At 34.7% G+C, this 22,730-nt stretch overlaps 1 protein-coding gene across 4 annotated transcripts; it reads right to left on the bottom strand.

Annotated features, from left to right (window-relative positions):
• Positions 1-4,576: 4,576 nt before the first annotated feature.
• Positions 4,577-17,548, bottom strand: LOC122040870 (TOM1-like protein 9). 4 transcript variants are annotated; one of them, XM_042600338.1, is made up of 10 exons: positions 17,251-17,548; positions 13,872-13,950; positions 12,316-12,414; positions 12,114-12,227; positions 11,620-11,780; positions 10,152-10,233; positions 7,594-7,679; positions 7,095-7,268; positions 6,306-6,832; positions 4,577-5,375 (listed from the first exon to the last, which is right to left on the bottom strand). In XM_042600338.1, exons 1-10 carry the CDS (start codon positions 17,349-17,351, stop codon positions 4,726-4,728), a joined length of 2,073 nt encoding a protein of 690 aa, XP_042456272.1. In that variant the 5' UTR covers positions 17,352-17,548; the 3' UTR covers positions 4,577-4,725. The 4 variants fall into 4 exon arrangements, with proteins under 4 accessions (XP_042456272.1, XP_042456271.1, XP_042456270.1 ...); XM_042600337.1 differs by having other exon boundaries at positions 12,114-12,230; XM_042600336.1 differs by having other exon boundaries at positions 17,163-17,296.
• Between the last annotated feature and the right edge of the window lie 5,182 nt (positions 17,549-22,730).

The following is a 22,730-nucleotide window of genomic DNA, read 5'->3' on the forward strand; positions in this document are numbered from 1 at the left end:
CGCATAATATGATACTTTATATGAGTTATATTTTGGTTCATAGCTTACAACAACCTTAATCGCCACATAATATGTTTCCTTTGTGCCAACATATTTTGTGCATGATTTGAACAAAATAAAATTTTGTTCTATAGTTGTAAACTATCTTATGCATATATCTAACATAAAAGTAACATTTCTTTAGGCCGATTACTTTTAGCATAGATATACGTCTACCAACACAAAATGTACTAAACATACCTAAGGTACCTTCCTTTGAGCCGACACATTAGTTCAACTTAGTAGCACGTTGTGTAGATAGACCCAAGAAAATACTAGGAACTTAATTCAAATAGAAATTACTTAATCAGCTTTAACAACATAAAATTATGCCTATTGATCGATTGATACCTTATGATAATCGATTGATGTGTTCCAATCGATTATCCCAATCAATTTGAAAGACTACTATATACAACTACATAATTATATATAGAACCCTTCCTGAAAAAGCTTACACTTTTTTTAAGTTTTATAAATTAAATAATATTATTTAATACTATTTAATCCCTTAATTATCCCTGTATAAAAAAATATTTAAAAAAAAACATTATTTCACGAAACAGTGTTTCAAAGAATATATATATATATATTCTTTTTAAGCACTATTTCATGAAACAGTGTGTTTTTGTTTTTTTTTCTTCTTTTACTATTTTAATGAAACAGTATTATTATTTTCTTTCTTTTACTGTTTCAACGAAACAACATATTTTTTTCTCGAAACACTATGTTTCAACGAAACCATTTGTTTCCCATTGAAACAGTCTGTGTTTCATACATAAGATCAATTAAAAAAAAAATTTAATCGAAAATAATAATAATAAAAATAATAATAATAATTTCAATCAATTAAAATAATTCTAATCGATTGATAATTATCGTAGTCGTGATTTTAAAGTTGGAAAATTATTTAAGAAAAATTCTTAATCAAATTCTATCGATTCTGTTCGATGTTTTATGTTTGATAATCGATTGATCGATCAAATCAATCCATTAAACCATTGTTATATGGAAGATAAGCCTTTCCTAGATTTTCTATACAAAAAATTTCGACGATCAAATAATTGTATTATATTAGAAAAACTTAATCTAACATACAAACAATAAATCGACGAAAAATTTAAATTTTATTGCCAATGAAAACGACGAAACAGAAACTTAGCTCTGATACCAATTGATGGTTCTCGTAAAAACCTAACCGCATGAATTCTAGACAATCAAAATAAGAATTCGTATAGGATAAATAAGAACATATAAGCATGAGTCTTCGTTTCATCGAGAACATCGCATAAGAAAGTAAATAATACATAAACATAATGACAAAGAACCTGATTGAAGAGTCATATCTTTGTCCTTTAGTGTCGTCAAAAAGATCTCGTGGAAGAAGAAACAGCGGAAGGAAAAGGTAGGTCTTCCGGAGGAGTTAGGATTGACGGCGCCGAATTCTCTTCATTAATGGAGAACGAAGAAACGTCTCAAGATTACTCTAATCCTCTGGGGACCAACCCATTATATAGTAGATGCGGGACTATAGATTCTATGCATATGAGATCCACATCCAATTACTCGAAACTCACTAGACATAAGTTAAATCACTTTAAATGGTTCGGATCGTATTTACGTGTACAATTTATAAATAAGTCCATCTAATAAGGATAATTATATCCAACATACTCTTGATAAAAAATCAAAAAGAGATGCCCCTTTTATGATTCCATAAAAATGAGGTGCCCTTGTATTTTTGTTCTTCATTTAATAAACAATTCATTGGATTTGTTTGTAGTTTGTTACTATCTAGTTGTAGCAAAAATGATTATGCTCATCATATGTGTCTCTCACAGTCCAAATCTAGATTATGTGAATGGAGTTAAATCATGAGGTCAATTTATAATCGATCGTCAAATTGATAGGAGATGAGATGATATTTTTTCCTGAAAACATGCACTCATCAATAATGAACCCCTTGTCTTATTGTAATAAGTTTATTATCCTGGACATTTCGTGGAGACTTCGTTACTCTCTAGTGCACTGACACTCTCTAGTGCTATACTGGGGAACTTACATGTTTATTTATAATAATGCTATCACCTTCAAGTTTGGCACCGTAACAAAAAGTAGATGGTGGCAATGAGATTACTAACTTATACAATACGAACCAACAAATAATTTTGAAGGCTCAGATTTGAACTAAGAGCTCAGGTGAAGCATGACCAACTGAAGAGTACCTCATTTTTAGCAGATCATAATTTTTGATAATTTCTATTATTATGACATTTAGAGTATTTTTGGTATATTAAGTATCTATGGGTTATAAATTATCTATATCAACGTTCTATTTTAATAATTTTTTTCTATTAAAAATTCTATTATGAATTTTTTTACTAGAATTTCTTTCCTTTCCTAAATAGAAATTGAGATTTATATATTACTTAGAAATTCTTTCCTAGATAGAAATTGAGATCTATATATTACTAATCTATTCGGAATAATAGACTAGTTGTATTATATGTACTATGTAACCCATTTCAATTAAAATAATTAATATACAATAGATTTTAACTCATTTATTAAATGGGTGAAGTTCAGATTAGAATTAAACGTGCCCTAAATCAATAAAACATGACTACTTATGGTATAATCGCCACCTCTAAATAAATGCATTTAATATACTCATAATATAAGTCACTATCTTATCATCATCTTGTATAATAGTTTTGTTGCCCCCATTACCACTTCAATCCTAAAAGCCACACCTAGTTGTCTCCACCGTTATATCATAGCAGTTAGGGGAATAAATCAATAGAAATAAATATTTTAAAAATCGACCTCTAAGTGTGCTTGGAATTTAGCTAATAAGTGAACCAAAGGGAAAACCATTGACTAATCTCTTCCTATGATACTCACCGAGCACAACAATCCATCGTCCACTACCTCTTTGGCCGTCTCTGTTGAATAAGTGTGAATGGAGAAGATGTGGAAAAGAAGAAGTTCCATTGTGAATGAGACTTTAGTCTCACATTGGAAGTTTCAAGGTAAGTTTGTTGGTTTATATTGATTCACATGCATTGAGGATGTGAACAAATGCATGGGGAGAGGCTCTCTCTCATGCGTGGGTACGCAGGGGGGGGTGCAAATCCAGAGCCCGGATTGCATTGAACCAAGTTGACTCGTGCGCGACCTGCGCACACGAATGCCGGACCGGTCGGGGCAAAAATTTGCCCAAGCAGAACAACCAACATTTTGCCACGTTGAACTTTTTGTTGCTGTAAAACGAATACATTAATTCGAGATTAATGCAGAATAAAACCGGCCGAATAATAATGAGTGAAACAGTGGCCGTTTCGCTGTTCGGCTAATAATGACCATTAAGGTCATTAACACTGCCGTTGATCTGAGCTCCTATATAAGGAGGCTGTGATCACAGGTAGAAAAGAAGAGAGAGCAAAGATCCTCCTCCTCGTTCCCCTCTGTCGTGCAACTCTTGCTCGGCAGAGCGCCAGCGATAGTGATCGGGTGCCACTCAGTTCGCCGTGACCACCAGTGCTTGCTGGAGTCCACGGTCAGATCGTTGTATCCTGAGAAACAGACCTTCCGAATAGACCTCGAAGCACAGCCGGAGGTGGGGGCGAATCTGTTTCAAGGAAACTGCGAACTCACAGGCCTCGATCAATCCACCTGACCCGCTGTTCGGCTGAGCTGCCGACCTGACCTTCTGTTCGCACTGAGCTGCCGACCTGACCTGCTGTTCGCGCCGACCCGCCGAGCTGAGCTGCCGACCCGTCGAGCTGGTCTGCCGACCCGCCGAGCTGGTCTGCCGACCCGCTGAGCTGAGCTGCCGACCCGCCGAGCTGGTCTGCCGACCCGAGCTGCTGACCTGACTTGCTACTCGGACGATTTGCTCAAAATCAACCCCTGCTGACAGCTTGAGATTATCAGCTCAGGTCATCTCAATTGTAAGTTGAATTTGAATTCGATATAATTTTAAATTTAGCTAAATATCCTATATATCTCCGGCTACATATTGTTTGTGTCCAACAGTCTGTCCACCACCATGCTTTGGCCTCATCACCTTCTTCCTTCTCGTCTTGGCACGACCCTACTATCAGGATGCCTCATCATATGGCAGAAAGTTGCGAATCCACCTTAGTCGCCCACTTCACAGGCTGCACGAATAATCATAAGGCATATCATTTACCACAAATTACAAGGAAAAAAAAATCTTAGACCTCGGCATTTTTCTTTTCCCCTGTTGTACCATAATGGACGAAACACGACGCAAACTTGTAGGAACAAATCATAATGTAAGTTTCAATGGAATGCCTTAGTACCGACTAAGTTAAACAATGGCATTTTCTGTGTGCAAGTTAGACCAGAGGTACCTGGAACGAAGGTGTAGATTTACACTTAGGCATCCCTATCTTTCATAAGCAAGCTCCAGCATCACATGCAAATTTGACTTGCCTTCAAGCTCGGAGATATGAACAAATCAGGCGTGAAAGCAAATATAACTTTAAAAATCTTTCTAATCGACCTCGACTCTTCTCCCCATGAAGATACAAATATATATCATTCATAGCAAAGGACATCTTACAAATGTGGAGGCAGGAGAAAATACAATGTAAGAAAGGCATCACTACCAAAAACGTCAAAAAAAAAAAAAAAAAACTCCATATGTTTCACAAGCCATCAATTTTTGCTACCAGTAGGTTTAGTTGGCTTTGTTTTGGCCATACTAACAAGATCACTGAAAAGATTATTGTCGAGCTTCGATGGTTTGTTTGATTGGTGCACATATGAGGGGGAGGATGTAGGCATCTGGTAGGAAGAAGTCATGCTTGAAAAAGAGTTATTATCTTGCACAGAGAGCCCATACATTCTCTGTGAGAGCTCATTTGCTCCGGAATAAGATCTAGATGGATTATAGTACTGAGAATCAAATTGCTGGCCAAGTCCATATCCTGTTGGGTGAAAGCCTTGCGTTGTGTGTTGAACCATACCTACATAACCTCCAAACATTTGTTGTGGATAAATAGGCATCACCTGGCTGTTCTGCATTGGAGAATACATGCCTGGAAACTGACTGCTTGGTCCAAATTGCGGTTGTAAACCACCTGGAAGCTGGGTACCTGATGTATGCTGTGGATGCATTCCCCCCTGCTGACTTCCTGGAATAGACTGTGGCGGCATGGTGCCCAGCTGTCCACCTGGCATGGGTTGAGGTATGGCTCCAAGTTGCCCAGCGTGGAGTGGTTGATGCTGCAAAGCAGCTATTTCATTCTGTAATGGTTGTGCTTCCCATGGTGGCGGGGGTAAAGCCCCATCTTGCTCACTTGCGCCTGTAGTAGAATGAAAGAAAAATCACCCAAGCAAATAAGTGTAGGCAAAGATCTCTGAGGAAAATGTCTTATAAGACCTATATAAACAGAATCATAGAATCAGTTCTCTTTCTTACTCAGAAACATTGAATCATTTCACTTTCTTAATTGTAATAATGTCTACGATGATGATAAAGAAACCCTTTTTTCTGAACACCTGAAGTTGCCAAGGATACCTGTTCCTAGCATTAAGCAAGATCTAAGAATCCTCGTTCATTTGATAGCTTGCTTAAGCCATGCACGCATGGGTGTCGAGTCATACATTTACTTCATGCCACAGACTAGTATGGCAATATGGTACATAAGCATTGACAAACACATTCATTGAGAGACAAATAACAAAAAGACCGACATAAAGTGAGATGTGCAACCCCTGGAAATAAAAATTCATACATTTTCATATGTAGCTACATGTGCATGCATGTATGCCCTATATGCATGCATCATACATAAATACAATTGTATTGTTATGATAAGAAGACGTAAAGAGAATGCAAGTCATATTCAAGAGACACAAAAAAGTTCACACTTTCATATGTAGCTACATGTGCATGCATGTATGCCCTATATGCATGCATCATACATAAATACAATTGTATTGTTATGATAAGAAGACGTAAAGAGACTGCAAGTCATATTCAAGAGACACAAACTACTCGTAGTTTACTCATCAAACAATAAATACAGAAAGCAAAGACCTTTGGCTAACAAGATAGACAAACACTATAGAAAAGCAAATGCATTTTCTGGTTTCAGCAATTTATCCTTATTTTATAAGGAATAGATCTCCAACATCTAACAAAATGAATGATTAAAAAAATCAAATTATTGAAAACAATGCTAATGAGAAACAAAAGACAGGAATGAAGAAGGATTAAGTAATGATCATACCATAGCCCATTGGTTGCTGTTGTGGGTTGTGTGCCGGAACAAGTTGACCATTCCATGCATTTGTTGCCTGGTTTAGCTGTACTCCATTGTCATGACTGTGCTCAAATTGGGATGCTGCTAAGTTTGGAATGCTTCCATTACCAAAGGGCACAGAATGTGATTGTGATGTTTGCAGCTGAAGGTTGGAAACACCAGGATATCTCTGTTGTGGTGAAAATGCAGAATTTGAATCAAATATGTTTGCAGGAGATGTGCTACTGTTATAGTTAGTTGGAGGAAACATGTCTGCAAGAGCTAAGATGTTCTGATCTGAAGCAGAATTTCTAGCTGGTTGGGTGACAGGAACTAGAGCTAGCAGATCATCCGTTGCAGGTTTGTTAAAGTCATCGCCGCTAAGAAGGTCCATATTTGGATCTATTTTAACCGAAGAAGATTTTGAACTATCAGATTGAGGTGGTGATGGCGGCAATAATTTCTGTACAGGCGGTTGATTATTTGCACTTGTGGTTGTAATTGACAACCTATTTCTGAATATCAAAGACCAAATAAAAATAAATAGGTGCAGCAATTTTTTGGAGTATTGTAGACGAAAGCTGAAGTATACAAGGTTTCTGTGAAAACTACTCAAATCTTTCATCAGCAAGTCTGTTAATTATAATGAATTAAATTGATTAAGCTTTTTTGTATCAAAAATTGAAAATTTGTATAAAACATGGCATGGCTATTTGGTTTAGCAACTACCATGAACACCGCATATATAGTAAATTGTAAAAAGACAAAATTTACTACCTTTGCTCTGAATCTTTGCTAGATGAAGAATCATTAACATTTACAAATGCCTGGAGAGGTTTTTGCTGCTTCTCAACAGGAACTGCAATTCCAGCAGCTATAGCATCATGCTTTGCTAGTACTTTCTGTAAATTATCATTCAAAGCAAGTCCTTGGCTTAGTAGCTCCTCATCTCTGTGGTAAAACAAGAAATGCTTTATGCATTAAAAACCTCATTCTTGACAAATGAAGAGAAAAAACAACTTATGAAATATCAAAATATTAATTAAATGTCACATCTGACAGGAAATGCAAGTTTCAGATAAATAGGCCATTAATAAACATAAGAGAGTTGAACAGATAAAGCAGGCAAAGGAAAGACGAATTATACAAGAAATTCAATTAATGTTACTTGAATGTGCAAAATTTTCACCATTGCTTTTGCACAAGGAGATTAGCTACTAAGGAACATCACTAATCTGTTTCTTCCAAAGGTCATAAAGGAGAAAAGCAGACTTACGATGTTGTGTTAACAAGATGGACGACTCTCTGTCGGTAAGTACGACATTGGCTGACAAGGTCAATAATTACCTCTTGTTTAAGCCCCTACAATAAAAAGCCACTCTGCTTGAGGATTTTCAACATTGAATCCAAACTTTGTGACGAAAGTTTAGCATAAATGAATTGGTAAAAGTAAAAAAACATTGTTATTGACTTTAACGTGAGACATGATCTTCCAGTTCCAAAGAGTGCAACTCAGACAATCTACATACAAAATTCCCTTCAAATGTTAAATCAGTTTAATAAATAAAAACAAAATTCTCACATATGACTGCTAAGATTCCAAGATAGCTGTTAAAATCTTACAATTCTACAACCTAAAAAAAATGATCCCAATGATCCAAATCTCAGGTAGGACATAAATTGAGTTTGCATATGGCAAATCCAAGAGTCAATCCTATGTCTAGTTAGAATCTCAAGCATGACAACCATGACGTAATGGAAAAAAGGAATATACATTCACATAAATCTTTTAAAGTTTCGCCATTTGCAAAAGTAGACCTTATTTTGGAAACATCATCTAAGTAAACCTTGAACCCTTTCTGAATAAAGATCTCTTTCTTATTTGCCATTGTTGTCAATCTTATAGAAAGTTACTACTTACTATTTCTAAATGCAGTACTTAACAGTTAGACTATATCGTATACGTAAACCACTACATGAATTTTTCAAATATGTTAAATGACATTAGACTATGTGACAATAATCTAGATATTGGAAATTAATACATATATTAATGGTCCTATATATGATTTTCAAAAATGATTTCTTTTAAGAAAACCAAGTATTAGATAAATCTCATCTTTGATACCTGGACTCTACATTTACCCTGTGTACTCGTGTAGGATACTTGGCACTTGAACACCGATACTCCAATTAGACAACAATTGATAATTCTATTGCTCATGTGAAAAATTTTAGAAATAGCCATGTCAAACCCATGCTGAATACTTGTACACGAGTCCCAGTAACATAGAATCTCATCAATCATATTCAAGATAACCTTCACTAATGTATGCTAAGGTTTGAAATCTCATTCGGAGTCAAGGAATCAGTTCCCAACCAAACAAGATAGTGTTGTTTCGACTGACACATTGTGCTAGAGGCATCGAGGAGGAATAGGAGAAGATGAAGAAGATGAAGAAGAGGAGGAAAGAGGAGGGATAATATTTACTTGTGAAAATACTTAGCCGATCACTTTGTCCTGCCATTTCAGAGTTGTTTCATCGTTTACACTTGCATTGTTCATCATTCATGGCTTATGGCTAGAGAACAAAGGCTAGGGCTTGGGCATTGTTGGTTCAAATCAAAGGACGAGCTTACAATGAACATGAGATTATGACGAAGATGAACTCACACTTAATAGAGAAAAGGATGAACTCATGAACGAAGGATGAGACGTATGATGTCATGGATGAAGGATAATTTCATGGATGATGTCACGGAAAAAGGATATGCCTGTGTATTAGAGATTTTGCAACTTGAGTGCCACTAAGTAGGTGGAACGAAAAATTTCCACGAAGGATATGCTTGCATATCGGAGATTTTACACCTTCTCTTGTGTCCATTGACAGGTAGAAAGTTTTTTTTGCCTGTGCCAACTGATAGAATAGAAATTTGAAACTATAGTGTGTCCATATATTATAGCAGTTGATAAGCGTGTTGAGAGAAGAAAGTTAAAACTTGAATTGCGCAAAGAAATTTTATAAACTAAAGGTTTTAGCTAAGTAGAACTCTTGATGAGCATGTAACGAGAAGAAAGTTAAAGCTTGAATTGTGTTAAAAAAAATTATAAACTAGCGGATTTAGTTAGTAGATCAGATATTGACAAATAATCATTAATAGGATCAAAGTGAGCAATTGACATGGAGAGGAGCTTCCAGAGTTGAATAATCGTTGTGTTTCTCTTAGAGTATAAGAAAATATTTTAAAGAGTATCGTAGCCTTACCATATTGAAAAGGTTGAACATTGAGCTATTAGGAGATCTGTGCACAAAAACTAATGTAGCATAGATGAGAATGCTAAGATTGATGCAAGAGACTAGAAGATTAATACAAAAAATATCATCAAGAGAAATTGGTGTAGCTCCTACAAATAATAATATTAGAGAAAATAAGTTGAAAGAAAAACACACATTCAAGATGTACAATAGATTCTGTAGTAAAATGAGTTGAATCAATTAGATAGGAAGGTGTAAGGGGAAGAGGAAGACAAAAAACATTCTAATCTAATAATAAAAAATGCTTTAATTGATTTGAATATAACTAGCGATGCAGTTCGACATTAACTTAATGCAGCAATAAGATCCATGAGTGAACAATAATGCAAGCAAACATGGTTTGATGACAACAATTATGATAGTTATGTTTAATTAGGATGTAATGGTAATAAAATCCACTATCAAATCACTTCCTATGACTAGGTTGGATCAACCTTGCTCCCACATTGTACAACTATGCCAAAATTAGAAGTAATATTTGAATGGGTAAAAGAAAGAACCAAGTCTCAACTCTTACCTCTTTGTTTCTAGGATCTAAAGCATTTAACATCTCAGCAAGAACATCTACGATACCACCAGCATTCTGAATTTCAGTGAGGCTGTAAAATTAAATGGAATCATCAGTACATGCGAGACAAAATGCTAATCTTGTATAGCATGGAACACTATGGATATAAAATTTTGAATAAATGAAACTATAACCTGGCAAGCTCAGGGAACCTACCTTGATTTCTCTAAATCGTTTAAACACTACTGTCTATAATTACCCTAAACCATACACTTGCATTACTGACTATTCTCCAAGGCACCAAATGATATGGGTGAAATCAATGACTTCTGCCATAACTTAATCCCACGGCTCAACCTAAAGGGAAGAAAGGAGTAGGATAACTCAATTTTGCAGCTCATTCATGCTGGAGCCATCACCAAAGATTACCATCAAGAAATAAGGAATTACCAGTGGGTAAAGAGAGAAAATGGAAAATTTACCAATAAGAAAGCCATGATATCAGCGCATTTAGATATACTATGCCACAACTAGTCCTTGACAGCCTTATCCTTATAATCCTTATCTAACACCACCCTCTCTGTTCTTATTTTAAATTACTGCTTTATACCAAGTTTTAAACCTATATTACATATTTCTTCTCTTGATTTTACTCCAACCCATATTGTTTCGTGGGATCTTAATATTTACTATCATCCTAATCATTGCAGCTATCAATTATTGTCGTTTCCCCAAAACTATCCTATATTCTGAATTGCTAACCCAATCCTACAATCATGAACTAACTGCTTCTTACCATCATTGACTCACAACACTGAGAATCTTTTGCTAGTCTGCATTACATCCAAGTGATGAAGATGGATCATATTTGGAAACCTCCTAACCCCCCATCCTTGAACATATGTACATGGATGAAGACCCCTCATGTTTCATACAAGCGATGACCTAGCCTCATAACAAATATGGTTAAGATCCATATCATGGTTTTGCATTCATAATGTTAGCTGTCAATGCCTGATGCAAACCTCAACCTTTCTTATCCCAACTTGGTACTTCCATTAATAGTTTTCAAATTTCCATACTAGCAGACATACCCAATGAAATCTAAATTTTATGGTACTGGAAAATACAGGAAAGGAATGGGTTGAAAAAAAAATATGCAAACTAATGGGGCTGTCATCAATATCCAAAATTTTAAACAAGTTCAGTGGAACAATGAATGAACTGATAAAGAGTGCAGCGGTATAACTGAGAATTCATGCGACAGGCCAAGCCATCCCAAAAGGCATACTTTCTTATTACTTAGATGTTTTGATGCCCCACCTTATTAGAATAGCCCATTCATACACAACTAGAACAGAGTACTATTAAGAAAGGTAAATCATTGAAGTGAAAAACAAAACTAAAGTCATTAACAAGAAATATATATATACTACAAGTGTACACTGAAGAAAAATATGAAAAAATAATAAAGTACCTCAAAGCAGGAAATTCAGATGCAACTGAAGACTCAGGTGGTTCAGTTTGATAACCAGGGGTTCGCATTGATGGAGGATAAGTTTGCAGAGGTTGTGTCTGTAGAGGAGTAAAGATAGGTGGAGATGTATCCGTTCTTGGAGGGAAAACAGCTCCAGCTCTCTGATTAAAACAGAAGAAATTAAAGATAAGAAAAAACACTGGCAAAACATGATCACTGTTTACAAAACTTCACTCAGTTCACATCTTTAGACCTTTTGATAAATTTAACAGTGGTATTAATAAGACACTATGTTTAGAACAAAACTTGTGCAAAGTGGCCCTTTACACATTTAAAGGTCTATGATTCTATTATTGGATCTAGCTCTGTTTTGATCTCAAGCATTATCAACTAAAAAATCAAGATTTAATGAACCAAAGCAAAGACTGGGTAGGTATGCTTCAGATGGATTTGTGTTCCTATTTTAAGGAAGTTTAAAAACTACAAAAACATACCAACAGTTCCTGATAGGCAGCAAAATATTGTGGATATCTTGCCCGAGGACCACCGAAAGCTTCTTGCCATGTATCTATTAATATGAGTATCTTTTCCTTAACATGGAAATCGGACTGCTGTGTGAAAAAGAGTGAGGAAACATGATTCACTGTTGAATCAGCTAAGAATACCAAAGGATGTCTGAATGGAAAAAACGAGAACCTTCTTTTTGAAAATCTTGACCATCTCATGCAATATATCTTTCTCAGCAACATGCATGTGCACTATGTCCCCACAATTTTTAACAATTGTTTCTAAAAGCTGGAAAAGAAAAACAAATTAGTTGGAAGTTGGATAAGATAAACAAAGATACAAAAGACTCATATTTTTTTCTTAGCGATCGCTCCTTGCAATAAATTGTTTATTATTTATAGGTAAAGAAACAATCTCTAAGAAAAACAATAGTACAAACAACAAGACCACAGTGCTAACTATTTTGATCGCCTACACGTATTGTACCATTGAACTTTATGAACAGCAAGTAGAACAAATATTTTGTATGAAAAGTTGAATGTCTAGAGGACATTGAAAGGTTAAAGTTATGCTTCATGAGGAAAGAAAATGTAGAGGGAAACAAAGTGGTAGAAAATTTCTCTAATCACGGTTCCATTTGGTGGAATGGAGGGCCAAAGGAAAGCACTAGGGAAATGTTTACCCAGTTTGCCCTAAATATGCTTGTGCCTGATTTGGTTGAAATGTCATTGTTCACAACAATAGCTCAAATCTGACCTAAAAAATTCAAATTTTATATCTTTTAATTTATTAATTTTGTAACACATAAATTTTGAAAATATAAGATTTTCTCCCTCTTTCCTTCTCTCTAAGAGTCGTAAGGGAACTCTACTTCCTTCATTTCTTTAAGGGAAATATTTGCTATCTTTTCCCTATGAATTTTTTTTACTAGCCTATTTCTTCCAAGCTGATTTGTCAGAAAGCTAGGCCTGAAATATAGAAAAGAAAATAAAACTCAAGGCAGTGGAATAATAAAACTAACTGAGGCTTTTCAAATTACATGATGTTTTTAATTACCAAAACCATCACTTTTGTCATCAAGAAAGAGAGTAGTATTCAGATCATTTTTTTTTTAAAAAAAAAAGGTGTAGTGTTGAACATATGACCTTTCAAAAAATTAACAGCCTACAAGAATCATCGCAAGGCAGACACTTAAGAAAAAAAAATCCATGTTAGTTTGAATATGGATTTTGAATCATATGTTAAAATATACCTATGGTGAGTATCACTCCACATTTCAATTTGTAGAATAGATTAAATAATCTCTACAGCCTAAAGCAATTATCACAAGGCAGAAACTTAAGAAGAAAAAAAGACCATGTTAGTTTGAATATGGCTTTTGAATCATATGTACAAAGCTACCTATGGTGAGTGCCTCTCCACATTTCAATTTATGCAATGAATTAATCATAAAGATGTCTGCAATATAGATCAGATTGAATAATGTAAATAAAAAATCACAAAGAGAAATATAGAAATAACTGGTTATTGCATGTAAACTAAGTGAAGTTAGATCATCCTTGTCAAAAGAAGAAATATTACAGAACAAGACGTGTGACAGTGACAAGGTTCTGGTTAGAGTAATGCACACAAATAAGGAAAGAACCTACCAGATTTACCAACTCACAAATATGGCTGCATCACCAATAAGAAGTAGCTCCAGTAAATATCATAATAACTGAAACCAAACTTATAGATGCACTTACCGTTAGTGTAAGAAGTTGGACCTTGGAATTTTTATGTGCAATACGTTTCTTGAGTATCTTTACAATATCTTTAACTTGTCTGCAAACCAAACAAAAATGAATTAAATCATTACTAAGCAAATTTTGCAGTGTGAGATATGAAGTATACACTTGGCGTGACCATAATTAAACGGTTAGAGGCAAATGTAAATACAGAATTATGCTAGGGTGTGGCCCATCAATGTCAATTCAAGGATTGGTCACTGAACTTAGCCTTATTTTTTCATTGCAAAGTTGGATTCTTAAACTCTAATCACTTGGGCCACAGAGAAGCAAACTGCAATTGATGATAGGGGATCCAGCTACTTCAGTTATGGAATACAGGATTCCCATGGGACATCACATAACCAAACAAGTGATTTTCATATGTTAAACTGTTCAGCCTCTGACAATCATACATGGGAATCTCTTATTAAATTTAGACATTTAACGTTATTGCATTTGCTTCAACAAGGCACTGCTGCCTGGTCAGGTTAATGATGAAATTATAAGGGCTTCCTTTCTATCTACAATTTGATTTATTATTGTATTTCTACACCTACACTAGAATAAATGGTATTTATATTTAGCTCTCTAATACCCCTCCTCAAACTACACAAAAATATTATGAAAGCATGTTATAGATACATCCAATTCTATGATCCCCTTAAAGATTTAGAAATTAAATTTTCTAATTACTCATTGAACTGACAAATGAGATGACAATTTCATTGATCTCGCCTTCTCTATAATGAAGTGACAATTAATTTCCAAGTATTTTGTCCTCTCATGGAACAATAATTAGAGACTATAAGCATGATAATCTAAATATCTAATTATCATAGTACAAGTTTACTGCCTCTAAGGGAGTACGCCTTAACTGGATCATCAGTCATTTGATCTAGATAAGATCACATGTTGTTAGTGCAATGGTCCTATACCTGGTCTCTGCACTATGCACTAGATGTGGCTATGACAATCTACTACTTCCACATCTAAGAAATTAGGTTTCCCCCTGGAAGAACGCAATGGCATAATGTAGATTATCTATTTGTGGAAGAACTTGTTCAATTAACATCGATGTACTCCAGGGACGTTACTATATCTAATCCAATAGGTTCAACTGACCTCACTGGGCTTTAAGAATAATACTAAAAATAAATAATAGTTAAATATATTATTGCATAATAAATATTAGTTATAGGCTTATAGGTATGATATTTATAAAAGTTATCTTAATCTTTTAGACATTATTATGTCAGGCCTCATCTAGATGGGATGGGGGTGCTACGCATTGGTTGTTGTACTCAAGCTTGACTGAGCATCAAGCACCTCTCAATCATGTCAGAGTATAGGACAAAATTCCAAACCTTAATCTTATTTAGGGATGTATAGTGATTTATGATAGAGTAGTGTAGCATGGTGTGTCCATTTGCATATCACATCATTATGATTTACTTCTTTACTTTTATTAGTTGTGCTTAATTGCTTATATTAATTAGTGTCTTCTCACTCACCTTTTGCTATCATACATAAACCATTGTTATTTTCCTACCAGCTATTTCTTAATTGGGATCCTTTTGCCCATGCCTCCAGATTGACCTAAGATGAGGGATAGAGATGTTGAACCGAATCATTAGTTGCTTTCCTGAAATGCATTCTGTTACTAACTTTCATGGAAATTTACTCCCTCCAGCCTTTGGAGATTTATTAATTTGTTTTACCATATGTTTTCAGCTATATATGTTTTTAAATTTTATCGATATTCACAATCATTGTTTTTCAGTTTCATTGTTTTACTATAAATTTGCTTCTATTATGCCGCTAGTATTTCATGGATGTTCTTTTAGTATTTTCTTTTCAGTTTTATTATGTAATTTTAGATAAATTATAATTTCTTTAACTACATATTTTAGTTATCCAGTCATTATATTGTGTTCATTTATACAAGTTATTGTGGGCTCTATGTTGGCAGTTAGTTACAGGTTGTATATGTTGCATGTGTTCTGTAACACTATTGCCACAGGCACAACAACTGATGTATGTGCCCATGAAATTGTTGTGTTAATAAGTAGATTCCATTCAACCCAGAGAAAATGAAGACTTGTGTCATGATAATAGGAACTCGGTAAGATTTCATAGACCAACAAGGTTGAATTATAGACCAGATGCACTTAGATATGAACTTTAATAAGGGTATGGCATATCCGGCATGCTAGATAGATAAAGGCATAATGCATTTTACCAACATAATGATAATTTGAAATTTGGAGCTTTAATCCCCACCCCACCCCAAAAGGACCTTCCAGGGATTGCACTTTTTGTTCAGTTTGTCAACTGATTCTATTTAGCAAGGTATTTAAATGTCACAAATTGATAAATAATGTCCCATAAGAGTCTCACCCATAAATTGATCTGTTTCACATGCTGACAAAAACAAGGAAAGGAAACTGAAATCTTCTGTAAACAAAGAGATCGTTCCAATTTGCAATAAATCAAAAGAGAGAACCTTCTTTCTTTCACATACGTTGAATTTGAAACTCTAGCAATTTGGACAAATAGGTTAAGTCTTTTCATTTGTAACAGTGCCTTCATAACCCGGTCGAGTTCATAAGTCTCACCAATAATACCAGAAATTTAAACTCGTTCAACCACACTACTGAAATTACTGAATACTAACATATTCAGCAGGTAAACCTCTTGCAATTTTTATATTTAAATTAGGAATAAAGATTAAGAAAGTTAGGATATGAAACTATGTAAGTTTAAGCTATTAAGTTATTCTAGGTTAGTGTCCGCTAAACATTCACAATAATGCAAAAATACAAACTCCTCGGTTTTGATTTATTGTACATTTCTCTATAGGAAAGATCAAGTGATAGATGATCAGTGTCTATGGTAAAATGAAACATCTAAAGGTACAAAAATTAAGGCAACATTCAACGATCAATTATCGAAACAACTAAATCAAAGCATTTTGTATTAGATACTTTATAAGAATAAGATGGTTCCAGTTTATTAGTGTCATCCAAAGCATCGCATTTTTTTGTTGTTGTTATTGTTGCTGCTGCTGCAGTTCCTACCTGACCTACTGGATGAAAATTCGAGGCCGATAAATCATATATTTTTTAATTAAACGGTTAACTAAAATATTTCGGTCTCGTCGCATAAAAAACATCTACGAAAATCGAAAATTTCGAGGGAAAAAAATGCAAACGACAAAAGAAAGAAATAACAACCAAAATCAATTTTGACCCCTGAAGAATAACTCACTGCAGAAGAAACGGGAGCTCCGACTGAGAAGAAAGAGATAAAGCAGCAAAAGGAGAGAGGAAGCAGCAGCCACTGCAGACTCGCATACCCGGGGTCGTGATTGAGGACATCGCAGATCTCAAGGTTCATCGACCAATCCGGACCGATGAGCATGTCACTCGTGGCTCGATCCACCAGCGCGCCGGCCATCGCCGCAGCTCCTCCAAGACCCAAACGATTGGCCGGACCTAAGCAAGAAGGATGAGGGGCGGAAGCGATTCAACGCGAGAGGCGGACGGGGATCGAGATGACGAAGAAGGGGCGTGCGCGAGCAGCTCGGATTCGCTTTCCCTTATCTAAGGCAAGAGTCGGCGGTGTCTCTTTATTTTGCCGTTCTTTAAAATATCTCCCCAAACGGAAAGCAGACAAATTTAACAAGAAATAAAAGACAATATTTTTTTTTAAAAAAAAAGCATTCTGTTTGTCCGCCCGCGATGGAATGTCTTCATGTGTTGACTTTTGTAGGCTGGATTGGCTGTTTCTTCCAAGTCCTCAGACAGGAAAATCGAATATTTTTTTAAGGAGAAAAATTAGGAAAGCTATTTTTAAAATAAAATTATTAAAAAATAACACCCTTTTATTTTTATCAACAATATCTTGTTTTATATTTTCTGTCAAATTTTCTCGTATGAATGAATATGTTTATCTATAAAAAATGAGTATAGGAATTTTAATTAAAGTATATAATTTTTAAAAACTCTAAAATTATAAAAGTTTGATTTATATAATGTTAGATTATCCAAACTGAGTAAAATGAAAATTTTTTGAGTGAACTAATAATTATTTTTCTTATTCAAGTTTTAGTGATCTGAAGATTATTTGAGGTTGGGTTTGCAGGTATAAATATAGCATCATTAATAAAAATTCATAAACTCTGTTAGTCCCATTAATTAATTTTAAGATGATTAATTCAGTTCAATAGAATTTTTTCATCGGCTATCAAGATAAATCAAAAATCGTTCACAACGGGCATCCAAGAAATCCAATATCCTTTGATTGTACGTCTCATTTGGAGAAAAAATTTCTACAAATATGTCATAGCTGAGGATCGAACCGCGGATGCTTGAGTGATAACCATATATCCTGCCACTGCATCATAGTCTAGGAGCAATATAAGCACCATTAAGAACATCTCCAATCCATCACCAAAATACCAAATTTGGTGTAAAATTAGCACCAAATGGAGCCCAGACCCCCTGGTCCAAAAAAAGTGGACCGGGGGATGAACCACTTGCAATTGCAGTCGGATCGTGATCGCGATCCGATTGTAATTACTTGTGATCCCTTCATGGATTTACTATCCCTCCAAGTTATAGTTTGTGTCGGGACGGATGGTCAGAAGTCACCTAGAGGCTGCCCCGCAGGGCGCTAGGCTACCTAACCACTTGGTCACCGCTAGTGGCCTTCGGCCACCTGTCCCGATCCAAACTATAATTTGGGGGACGGTGAACCTAAGGAGGGATCACAACCAATTGCAGTCAGATCACGGCCAATCCACCCTTTTGTAGACTAGAGGATCTGCCCCCACCAAAATGCTCCAATCCATACACCAAATATGGTATGTGTAGGATCGAGACGCGCTAGAAGGGGGATGAATAACACTCGTGGCTTTCACGTTCGTTTTAAAATAGTAGAGTAAAATGCAGCGGAATCTGAACAAGTAAAGAAAACAATGACACAAGTTGATTTTACTTGGTTCGGAGCCTATAACGACTCCTACTCCAAGGCTCACACTCGTTGAATGTTTACTTTGGATAATTCACTATCAATCCGGAATATTACAGAAATGAATACAATAGTTTATAATTAAAGTACTACAATTGAAAATTATACTGACAACTACGGTATTGAAATTGAGAACTTCTGATCGTCGGAGTAGTGTTACGACTTCGTTGGATAGTCTTTGGAGCAGCGCGTAAGAGGGTAGACTAGAATTCAAGTTGTTCTGGATGTACTGCTCGAAGAGGACAATTATAAGCTATTGGAGGCGCCTTCAACCTCCTTGAAGGCGCCTCCAGCTCGGATCTTATCCCCGACTCCTCGGTGTCAATAAGTTCCTCAACTTGCACTGTTTATCCATCTGAAGGCGCCTTCAAGGCATAAAAGGCGCCTTCAAGGCATAAAAAGGTGCCTTCCATCCTAGCTCTAAAGCGCCTTCAGGCACACGGAAGGCGCCTCTCCGTGTGAGACTTCAGCCAAGGTGCTCAAGGCGCCTCCAACATCCCTGAAGGCACCTTGAGCACTGTTCATTCGAGCTTATTTTGTGCTTTTTACTCCCTGCAAGTCATGTTAGTCCAAAATACAAAACATATCCTGCAAGACAAAGTTAGTACAATAAATAAATTATTCGATAGTCTCTGGACTATCCGGTTCTGACTTTCGAATTTCTTAGAAATCTTAGGTCAAACATACGTCTACTGTTCCCTCAACGGGGAACGTACCCTCACCTACTCCTCTCAGGAGAAAGTACCTTTTGTCAGGTCGGTACCCCAGACCGAATGAACTTTTGCTCAGCGTTCTAGATGCCAGGACTTCATGTTGAACGCCCGATCCCAACCTGGTCTAGTCTTTCACCTGGTGTCTGTAACCCCTAGGATTTTTACCTAGATTCCTCGACTCTAGGATTTCGCCCAAGGTCCTCGACCGGCCAAAACTTCTCCCAGTCTCCCGGATCAGGATTTCGTTGTCTAACCGCAGCTAGGACTTTCTATAACTTAGGGTTACCACCCCCTAGGACCTAGGGTTACCTCCCCTTAAGGTTTTCCACCTACCTAGATTCCACTAGGACTTTTACCTAAGAGTACTTAGGACTTCCCTACAAGTTCAGTCACACTTGTTAGATAACAAAACATCTTAACTTTTGAATCTTTTGTCATAATTAAAACTCAGGTTTGATTGTCTGGTACTCGTTGCACTAACAATCTCTCTCTTTTTGATTGTGACAACCTGATTCAAAAGTTAAGTAAAACATATAATAAAAAAATACAATATATAGCAAAAGTTAAGAGATAGAAAAAAATTAACTTGTTAGCTCTCTCTTAATCCCCTAACTTTCTCTCCCCCTTAACTTTTGAGTATTCTCTCCCCGTGACATATATCAAAAATAATTTAAGGAGGAAAATAAAACTTAATTTCAAAACAAAATATTTTAGTTTTTCAAATACTTTAAAACAAACTCTGCTTTTGAGATAGTAGAATTTTGCTTTGAAAAACTTTTGACAAGGGAGAGATAAAAATAATTTTAAATAGACTATGTTTTGAAAGTAAAAAGTCTTGGAGAAGAACTTGACTTTTGAAAATACTTCATTTTTGAAAGATATCTTTTTAAAGATTTATTATATACTTAAAGAATTTTATTTTTTCCTTAAAAACTTAGCTAAATTCTTAGATTTGAAAAACACTTTGTCATGTATAAGTACTTGGCTTTCGAAAAAAAATTCTTATATAAACTTAATTAAGTACTTAGCTTAAAATTTTTTTGATAAAACTTAGTTTGAATACTTAATTAACTTTAAAAAGATTTATAAAAACTTAGTTAAGTACTTAATTTCTTGTAAACCTTAGTTAAGTAAAAGATTCAAAAATTTATTTCAACTTTTTGAAAAGTTTTCATAAAAACTTAGTATTTTTTTTCAAAAACTTATTTTTCCAAAAAAAAACTATTTAAACTTGCCTTAAAAAAATATTTAAGGTTATTTTTTAAAAATAGTTAAACTTTCAAAAATAGTTAAACTAAAGAAAAACTTAACTTCCTTTTGAAAATACTTTGACATTTAAAAATAAAAATATTTAACTTAACTCTCCCCACAATTAATGCCCCCCCCCCCCAAATTTAGGTAACTTATTTAAGTTTGAGAATCCTAGAGTCCGAGCAAAAAAAAAAAAATTAAGAACATATTTAAAATAATAATTTAATTTTCTAATTTTCTATTTCTCCCTTTCTAAGTTGTCAAACATGTTAAGCTTATGTGGTAAAAGTGATTCGCTTGCCCCTAGCGCCCCCGTCAACCCGTCCCTAGGCCAACACGGAGGAGGTAAATCACGGGTGACTACTAGCCATTAGTGCAAATGGCCAAAACATGGGAGAGGTTATGCTCGGTCACGCCGAGTTTCGACCCCAAGACCTCATGTGGCAACACCCCATGTCTTAATCATTGCACCGCCCCGAGGGGACCAAACATGTTAAGTTTATGAGGTTATGTGAGATGGAGTTAATATTAATTTTAAGTATCTCTGAATTTTTTAATTTTTAGAATATTTAAATTTAAATTTTAAAAAAATATGTAAGTTTGAATTTAAAAATATTGAACTTTGAATTTATTTAAATTTGACTTCTTGAAAATAATTAATTATAATTTAAAAATTAATTAACATTTAAAAATAATTAAGATTTTAAAATTTTAAAATTAATTAACATTTGATAAATTTGAATTTATTATTAATTAATATTTAAAAAAATTAATTAAGATTTTGAAATTTCAAATTTATTTATTATTAATTAATATTTAAAAAATTAATTAAGATTTTGAAATTTCAAATTTATTTATTATTAATTAATATTTAAAAAATTAATTAAGATTTTGAAATTTGAATTTAATATTTTAAAAATATTTAAATTGTGTTTGATTAATTTTCTTTGATTAAGTTAGGTTTAAGCTTTTAATTAACTAATTTTAAACCTAAATCCATCTCACCCTTTTTCTAAATTGTCAATTAGGGAACCTTATTTATTTTGTGAGATGATTAATTATATCTTCAAGTTTCATTAAAATCTAAGGATTGATGTACGCATGAGTTAGACTAAGTTTTAACAGTTAGTCAATTAAACTTCATTTTAATAATTGACTTTCAGGTTATGGTGAGTCACTAGATCTTCTTAGATATTGGAACAACAGCCATTTCTAGACAAAGTCTTTTAAAGAAATTAAATATTTAATTTTCTTTCTGAGAATGTTGGGTCTAACTAAAGAAGTGTCAATCAAGCCTAAGTCCTTATCTATCCTAATCTAAGCATGTGTAAGGAGTAGTAAATCAAATATCAAACAAGCCTATTTAATAATGAAAATAGTCTTTTTATTGGCTCCCCCTTGGATCATGGCCTCGATAAGGTCTATCAAGGTAATGAATTTTATCTTTGGGGATCCAATATTTATCAAGTCCGACTTGATTAACCAAGTTAGTCTTGGGGACTCATGCTTGGAGTAGTTTTCTATTTGGTCGATTTACTAAGGATAAGTAAGATTTAAATTTACGTTTTGCCTTATACCCGAGTCCAAATCAATTATATACATATGTTTGATTTCCAAGGATCAAATCAAGATTCTTGGAACCTAATTTTAACCGTTCCAATGAGTCCCTAAGTTCCTTGACTTGACTTTTCAAATTGAAATTTTCTTCCTCAAGTTTTTGGACTTGAGTTGAAGTTCCAACTTGAACAGATTTGGTCAAGAAGCTTGGGTTAGTCACTTCTTTAAGGGCTATTACCTTCTTTTGGAGTGACTTGATCTGGATATTGAATTTAGCCAACTT

The sequence above is a fragment of the Zingiber officinale genome, chromosome 2A (genome assembly GCF_018446385.1).
Source record: "Zingiber officinale cultivar Zhangliang chromosome 2A, Zo_v1.1, whole genome shotgun sequence".
In the NCBI taxonomy this organism is placed as follows: Eukaryota; Viridiplantae; Streptophyta; class Magnoliopsida; order Zingiberales; family Zingiberaceae; genus Zingiber; species Zingiber officinale.

What these genes read in the sequence shown, in the direction of transcription:
- LOC122040870 (XM_042600335.1), bottom strand. Translation starts at nt 17,272, where the DNA reads ATGTCCTCAATCACGACCCCGGGTATGCGAGTCTGCAGTGGCTGCTGC. An exon ending in GAGCTCCCGTTTCTTCTGCA is followed by an intron (nt 13,951 to 17,162) that starts GTGAGTTATTCT and finishes TTTGGTTTGCAG; the next exon opens with ACAAGTTAAAGATATTGTAA. An exon ending in AGCAAAGATTCAGAGCAAAG is followed by an intron (nt 6,833 to 7,094) that starts GTAGTAAATTTT and finishes TTTGATATTCAG; the next exon opens with AAATAGGTTGTCAATTACAA.